Consider the following 8,374-nt stretch of genomic DNA (forward strand, 5'->3'; position numbering starts at 1 on the left):
TATTTGGTTTCGTTTGCGTGATATTTGTCCTATTGTCGTTTTTAAAAACCGTTAAACGTCTTTGCGAGCCGTTACGAATTCACTTCGGCTTTGAATCATTTAAACGAACGAGTTGTTTCTTCCCAATACGCGCGCCGTCATTAACATATTTATGAATATTTCATGAGCTCGCGTCGGATTTATCCAATCAGAGTAAAACGAGCCTTTGAATTTGATCAATTAAAAGTAAAGCCCAGGTGCGTACTGAAGGTTTTTATAAAGAGATTTTATAGTAATATGTAGCTTTATTAGCAAAAATAAATAAATAAATGAAAAAATGACGCTGTAGCCTTAAACTGTAAACCCTGAGGGGGCGGGGCGACGTCTACAACAGACCATTATTGGCCTGTAAACCCCGAGGGGGCGGGGCGACGTCTACAACAGACCATTATTGGCTAATGAGTGGTTAATCATCTCAAATCATCTTTTGCTCGACTCCTATAACAGATTATATGATTACATAGCTTTCTGGTGGTGTAAATGTCACACTATGCCTGGGTCATTATCTTATATGCTTAGAGAATAAGCCTGGAATTTGAGGTGGATTCATTCCTGAAGAAATTCAAACACATTTTACTGCAAATACTGCAGTTTTATTACAGACCCCATCAAAACAATCACCTTCATGTTTGGAGTAATGATCAGTCTAAAAATAATGAACATGAGAAGCCTTTATATACAGCGAGACGGTTTGTCATGGTGAAGCCTATTCTGAAAACGCCAAGGTACTGTTAGGAAACAAGCACAGGAACAGACCGTGATGCCATGAGTTGTGATGCGTTTACATTGCCACCTCATGAATAATTAAAAAACTAAAAGAAACTTATAAGCATAGTCTAAAAAAATTTGATTTATTTGCAGCCAGTCAACAATAAATAAACTTGACAACTTTCCATTTTATATCTAACAGGCAAGGCTTGTTATGTTTTGTTACATTTGATGCTTTGATTATCTCTTGCTGTATTAATAATCTGGAAAGTAATTTAATTCACAGTATCAGTGCAATACAATCAAACCTTTTTTATTTGGCTTCAAAGCCTCTTCGGATTTATTATAAATAAATAAATCTTATTGCCCTGTTCATTTTAAATTCTTAAAGCAACTGAAGGCAAACAGCTCACAGAGAACAGTATCTGCAATTACCATAATTAATAATCAGCAGGAGAAGAAAATAATCTGAAGACAAACACTTATTTACATATTAAAGCCATACTGTAGATCATGTAACGTGTTTAATGCGGTTGCTGGATGCTGGCATGGTCAGTAGTTTTTAATGCATTTTTAAGGAGGATAAAAAGAACAGACCAAAATGCATTGTTGTTTCCTATCAAGGTTCAATGTTTCCTTTTGTGCTTTCTTTTTTAATGCATGTGCTGTCAAAGTAAGTAGCAATTCGTAACCATATATAAAACTCCCAGTGTGTCACTACAACAATTACGCTTCCTCTGATGGAATGTGGTCATAAGTTAGATTGGTTACATTTGTCCCACTCCCTTTGGTAGATCCCTTTGTAATACCTATTACCTAATACCTGTTAATACATTTCCTCCATTCGAGAACTGTTGGGAACATTCACTGACATTCTATGTTAAAAGTCCAAAAGCCAATGCATACATTTCTCTCAACAGGTGAAATCAGAAATGGTAACTTCTACCTTCCTAGAATCCATTTCAAAACATTTCTGTTGATATTGAATATTTTTTTGAAAACTTGTTCAAATTTAATATTATGTATGCTGGTTAGTGACATTACAATTACAAGGCACATGAATGTAAGAAATAAATTGTGCGTGAATGCTTGTTCGATGGAACTCCAATAGAGATTTGAGTCTGTTGTGTGCAAACATTTCACTTATCAGTGAAAATCATCCTGACCACACAAAGTAGGCAATCTCATCCAAGTCCACAGGGTAGTCAGTTAGATGTATTGGCCCTTTCTCAAAATGTTCACCCTTATAGCTTCTCCATCTGCCAGCTGGGAGGTAAATATCTCTCTCCTGCTTGCCTGCCTCAAGAACTGGTGCTACCATAAGGTCGTCCCCTATGAGAAACTGTGAATCGATTTTGTAGGCAGCTTCGTCGCCTGTGGCAATCCACCACAAAGGGCGAATAATAGGATCGCCAGTATCTAACACTTCCCCAGCAAGTTCGAGCACTCGAGGAGCCACCAGGGTCTCATGAAGCTTTGTAAACTTCCTAGCGATCTCTACAACCTCATCGTCATACAGCCATGGTGGGATTGAGAACTCCATAGCTGGCATGAATGCTAGTAGTTCCAGCCAGCGGATGTAGAGCTCCCGGTCAGGGAGTCCACGATTTCCTTCAGTGCGGTTTGGGTAAGCATTTCCACCAATCATGTCTGGGAGAACAAACTGATAACCAAGAATGCTAACAGTTAGCACAGTAGGGATGATCGACTTGAGCCCCAAGTCGTAGCCCCAGACTGAATCACGGTCAGTGATCCGGAAGAAGCAGGAGATGTTCTGAGATTGATACCCAGCACGTAGTTCAGCACGGTCGTTGAATGGGATTGCCATCTCACTGTAGCGGCGAGTGAATACGCTGGGATCATGCAGAGGCGTGAAGGTTCTAAATTGTTGGGGAAGGTAGCTCGTTTCCCCAGCATCAAACTTAAAGGAAGCTATGGAGTATTTGTTCTTTAAGGCACGGAGGTGTGAGGCGTACCACTCACGGGTTTCTGGATTGGTGAAATCCAAAATGCCACCAATACCATTCCACCACCGGATCAGGGCAGGTAACTCGCCAGTAGGTTCTCGCACAAAAAGCCCTCTTTCCACTCCAACTCCAAAGTTACTGGAGTTGTAGTTCACAAAAGGATGGGTCCAGAGCGTGACTTCAAACTTGTCCTTTCGAAGTTTCTGAAACATATAGGTTGCATTAGGGAACTTGACTGGATCAAACTCAAACTCTCCATAGCCTCTGGTATATCGATCATCCAGCTCCAGATGGCTGCAGTTGAAGCCATGTGCTTGAATCTTAGATGCGTAGGCCATCAGCTTCTCCTGGTTTACTTCAGTCTTGTGCAAGGCCCATGTGGACCAAATTGGCCATCTAAAAACTGCCTCTGAAGGAACTTTATTGGGTTTGTTAAAATAACGACGGACCATGTATTTATGTATGGAAGTCACATCAGACCCAACACAAACACGATAGCTCAGCTCAGAGTGGACAGGCTGTGCATTGTCTGGCTTATACGGAGTGTCGTCATACCGTGCTTGGAATCTCATCATCTTACTGTTCTCATCCCAGCCAAGATGGAATGGGACGGAGGCATTGATTTTGATAGCGGTTGCATTGGAGGAGAGCCAGTAACGCTCCAGGATGCCCCCGAAGTCTGGCTGATTGGAATTGACATCACTAGTAATGAAAGGTTTGGGTTCCTGGTTTCCTGCAAAAACAATTGGCCAGTGCTGGGACCAGGACTCTGCCCCACCATACCAGTGAGAGCCACTGTAGGACATGGCATGTTCTACAGCACGGTATGCATCAAGCTCCTCCCAGCGCACACGGTAACACATTACCGTATCCTTGGGTCTCACAGTTTCGATGAAGAAATTAAGCTTTCCTGCCATAGATCGGCTGCAACTGAGAATTCTGCCTTCTTTGGAGCAAGAGTCCAGATCAAGGGAACCTGACCTGAAATAAGCAAGACAAAGACCATAACATTTATTATTAGCATTCAGGGTTTCAGGATTATTAGCTTTAGTATAATCACCACTGAGCAGTATTTGTGCTTTCAGCGATCTAGAACCAAGTGAGTTATGATGTACCTGAATGCCATTTGGAAGATGATAGCTCCAACTTGGTTGCGAATGACAAAGCCATCTTTATTGAGGTCTAGCAGTTCAGTCTTTAGTAGATCTGCCTTCTGGAGAGACACAGAATAATAGCACCAAGCTACCACAGCTGCTATGACTAGCACGGCCCCAAACAAGCTGGACACAATCAGGCGACGACCACGCCGATCTACTCTTTTCTTTGGGGAGGTGTATTCACGCATGCCACTGATGCCAATATCTCCCACTGTCGCTGGTACGATTTGGTACATCTTTGTAACCTCCAGGAGACACTCTGAGCATTAGTAAAAAGCTTTTCTTCATCTGCCTGAGTGGATATGCAGGAATGTACTGCTCATTACTTGTTAACACCTTTCTGTTTCACGTGCACAAATCAGTCTGGAAGAGATAAGAGTAGTAAATTAGAAGTAGATTTTAACCCACTGTTCGGTTTAGTGTTAATAAAAACATGTATTTTAACAATGTACTCTATGTAACAATATACACATTCACTGGGACTTAATCTAACCTAATAATAAACAAAGAAGAAAACACAAATCATTTATATGGTAAAGCTTTCTGTAAGATGTTTATTTATATACTCGAGTCTCTAGTGTCACAACTTTGTAAGTCAGTCAGTTTTTCACCATTGGAGAATCTTCAGGACTTTGCTGAATCCCTTTCTGTTTCTCAGTAATATGTCTAGCTATGCTGTCTATCTTTACATATCATGAATTTTCATACACACACACATATGTATGAGAGAGAGAGAAAGAGAACTATTTTTATTAGTTCTGTAACCAGCAGGCTAGGCTTGTTTTCTCAGAACGGCAGGCACTACTAAAATAGAAGTGAATGACAAATCATCTAAAAAGTGAATGCCTCAAAATATTAAGAAGAACTAAAGAACAACTTCATGAAGTCTACTTTACTCAAGAATGAATTTGAAATAGATGTTATTGCTCAGGGGGGCACGGTGGCTTAGTGGTTAGCACGTTCGCCTCACACCTCCAGGGTTGGGGGTTCAATTCCCGCCTCCGCCTTGTGTGTGTGGAGTTTGCATGTTCTCCCTGTGCCTCGGGGGTTTCCTCCGGGTACTCCGGTTTCCTCCCCCGGTCCAAAGACATGCATGGTAGGTTGATTGGCATCTCTGGAAAATTGTCCGTAGTGTGTGATTGCGTGAGTGAATGAGAGTGTGTGTGTGCCCTGCGATGGGTTGGCACTCCGTCCAGGGTGTATCCTGCCTTGATGCCCGATGACGCCTGAGATCCCGCCTGACAGGCTCCCCGTGACCCGAGGTAGTTTGGATAAGCGGTAGAAAATGAGTGAGAGTGAGAGTGTTATTGCTCAAGACAAAACAAAGTAAGGTATGAATGAAAGCCAGAGTGTTGCTATCAGATCTTATCAGCTACATTCATATCCACTACATTTGATCAGGATCTTAATTATTTCGTTAGGTCCTGCTCTGCCCAGCACTCTTTTTCACTTTCTATCTGCACACTCACTCACTCACTCATCTTCTACCGCTTATCCGAACTACTTCGGGTCACGGGAGCCTGTGCCTATCTCAGGCGTCATCGGGCATCAAGGCAGGATACACCCTGGACGGAGTGCCAACCCATCGCAGGGCACACACACTCTCATTCACTCACGCAACCACACACTACGGACAATTTTCCAGAGATGCCAATCAACCTACCATGCATGTCTTTGGACCGGGGAGGAAACCGGAGTACCCGGAGGAAACCCCCGAGGCACGGGGAGAACATGCAAACTCCACACACACAAGGTGCATATCTGCACATTTTTTTATCTTTAAGAAAGAAGAGAGAATGGACTGTGAATCAGACAATGAAGGACTGATTTTAGCTGTTATAACAGGAACCATTATGTAAATTACAAATGGGGGAAAAAGTATGAAGTGTAGTACACTAATAAACTGAAAATTATAATTGTTGAAAAAAAGAACGCTATAGTTTAAAAGGAAAAAAAGGAAGCATGCCCCATTGTGTTTTATTCTTTACATACTACTCATGACTATAGATTATTTTATTATGATCAGGTTTTTTTTTATATTAAATCGAATCATCTTAAATAAATGTGCAAAAGGAAACTCCAGATAGTTCTAAAGCTTGTATGTGCAAAGGTTTTATAGTAGCAGAAGGGACATTTGGGGCATGAATTAAGCAATGTTGTTTCTAACACAGTCCCTTGATGAAGACTCATTGATTTTATCGACCTGTGCTACAAACCACTTTCAGGCAGACTGAAAGTTAGAGGAGAAACAGCTTCAGAAATATCACAGAGAACTATAAACGGCTCTCTATGTACTGGATCATTCTAGAGTCCGTAAATAATGTATATGTGGATTTTTTGAAAAGGTTACTGGTCAGTTTACCAAACCCTTAACATCATTTTCCATCTACTCAGCAAAAAAAACATTTACATCAGCAAGTTCCCCAGTTACAAGTGTCCTAATTTTTAAAGCCACTCATTTTAGCCTTAGATAAAGAGTGTTTATCTGCGGGCCTTTATCATAGCCTGTCTGACAAACAGAAGAAACTTGAAATGCTGCAACAATCCATAAACATTACAAATATCAAGTTAACATTTCACAGTGGCCTTCTTTTTTGTACAGTACATTATATTTGTACAGACACAAGCCGTCATTAAATCAACATAAATCACATTAAACATACAGTAGGAATCTTAAGGTAATGCTTAATCTTAATGCTAAGAAAACAACACTTTTATGGTGAGGAAGAGACTAAATAATGACAGTTGGAAAATAATTAAACAAGTATATTGCTTCATTCCTGTATGGGATAAAGCAGTGAATTCACTGCAGCTGTGTTTACATTGACAAACAATTCAATTTGTTTTAAATGGCACAGATATTGTCGCATACATGTAAACAACTCGGACAGTCTTTTATTCCACATCGGATATGAGCCATAAACGATTGTGGTTCTAAATCTGAAACGGATCATTTGATTCACATCTAAAACACGAATCCTTTTCATCCTGAAATAAACGGCATAGCTATGTGTCAGGTTTAAACGAATCAGCCAAAACAAATGGTTTAACACACAAACACGGATGAATCGTGGAAGGTGGTTTGTGGAAAGTCAGTGTACAAACATTTCGAAAACAAAAACAACTTGGCGTAGCTACACAAACCAAGCTGTTTATGAGGGCATGGAAGAACAAGGATATGGCTCTGGCTACTATGCCAATGTAAAATTAAATGACAAAAGGCATAAAGAGGCTAAAAACCATAATAACCGCAGCGGAAACAACAGACCCATCTTCTAAGATCATCGTCGAAGGTATCAGCTGTGTTCATCTACACCTTTCGTACAGGATTAACGGCTATTCTCACAGGATCCGGTGCAGCAGCGAGGGCTTCTTTCTTATTCCTTTGTTTTATCATTATAACTCACTTGTGAAATTAAACTCATCACACATTTACAAGAAACTCTTTGCATTACATAAATAAATTCCTTTTTTTTTTTTTTTTAAACCTAAATGATTACATTGGTACAAAGTTGTACTAGTGCACTTTGTAAGGAGATTGATGTAAAAAACTGATCTGTATCTGATCATGTTTAAAAAGGCTAAACAGAGTAAACAAATATACATATATATGATATATAAGTTCTGTGTGAAAATATCAGTGTTTTAGACTACAATGGAGACAATAATCACATTAACACTCAGTGTTGTGTTGTGGCTCTAATGACTGAAGTCTTTTCAACTTTGTTCCTTTTGTTTTGTTAATAATTTACAGAAACACTTTAAACTCCGTCACCAGCCAGAACACAGCTGTAGGAAATGAACACCGTTAACTTTACCTGTAGACTCACACACATCATTGTTATATATTAGTGTTAAAGATATCATTAAAAACACATTTAAAACCAACATCTGCTTGATATTTCCACGTGAATCGGTCAGTAGTTGTTCTACCGCGTAGCCCGACAGAATTATCGAATATATTCACAACAAATATGCATCTATCTACACAAACAGACTGGATTTATTCCGATATATTCACAATAACAAATGATTTATTTGGTACTTACTTTATCACCTGATGTGGAACAGCTGCAGCAGCTCGAGCTTAGTGAGAGAGTCACAGGTCTCTATGCGAGGCTCAGAAACGTCACGTGACCTGTGGAACTGTTTCCGGGTGCATTGTGGGAACGGTAGTGTCACAAAGCAACAAAAATGTCGGCCGTGTAGACAGACAGACAGATAGACAGATAGATAGATAGATAGACAGACAGAACTTTATTGTCATTACATAGTAGAGCTACACAGCAACGAATTGCAGTTTGGCATCTACCAGAAATGCAAAGAGAAGCAAAAGTGAAAATAGACAAGTGCAGATAAATTAACAGCATGTAACAGCATTTATTATATATTTAGGTATATATGTAAACATATGTACAGTGAATATAGATAGATAGATAGATAGATAGATAGATAGATAGATTGACAGACATACATGAATGTGAAATATTAGGCAGAATGTAC

General features: G+C 39.9%; 1 protein-coding gene across 1 annotated transcript; it reads right to left on the bottom strand.

The window, feature by feature from the left end:
* Window positions 1-869: 869 nt before the first annotated feature.
* si:ch211-117c19.1 (myogenesis-regulating glycosidase) lies at window positions 870-8,005 on the bottom strand. Its single transcript, XM_060883270.1, has 3 exons — window positions 7,921-8,005; window positions 3,830-4,234; window positions 870-3,695 (listed from the first exon to the last, which is right to left on the bottom strand). The coding sequence occupies exons 2-3, from the start codon at window positions 4,105-4,107 to the stop codon at window positions 1,904-1,906; spliced, it is 2,070 nt and encodes a 689-aa protein (XP_060739253.1). The 5' UTR covers window positions 4,108-4,234; window positions 7,921-8,005; the 3' UTR covers window positions 870-1,903.
* Window positions 8,006-8,374: the final 369 nt, after the last annotated feature.

The sequence above is a fragment of the Tachysurus vachellii genome, chromosome 12, assembly GCF_030014155.1.
Source record: "Tachysurus vachellii isolate PV-2020 chromosome 12, HZAU_Pvac_v1, whole genome shotgun sequence".
In the NCBI taxonomy this organism is placed as follows: Eukaryota; Metazoa; Chordata; class Actinopteri; order Siluriformes; family Bagridae; genus Tachysurus; species Tachysurus vachellii.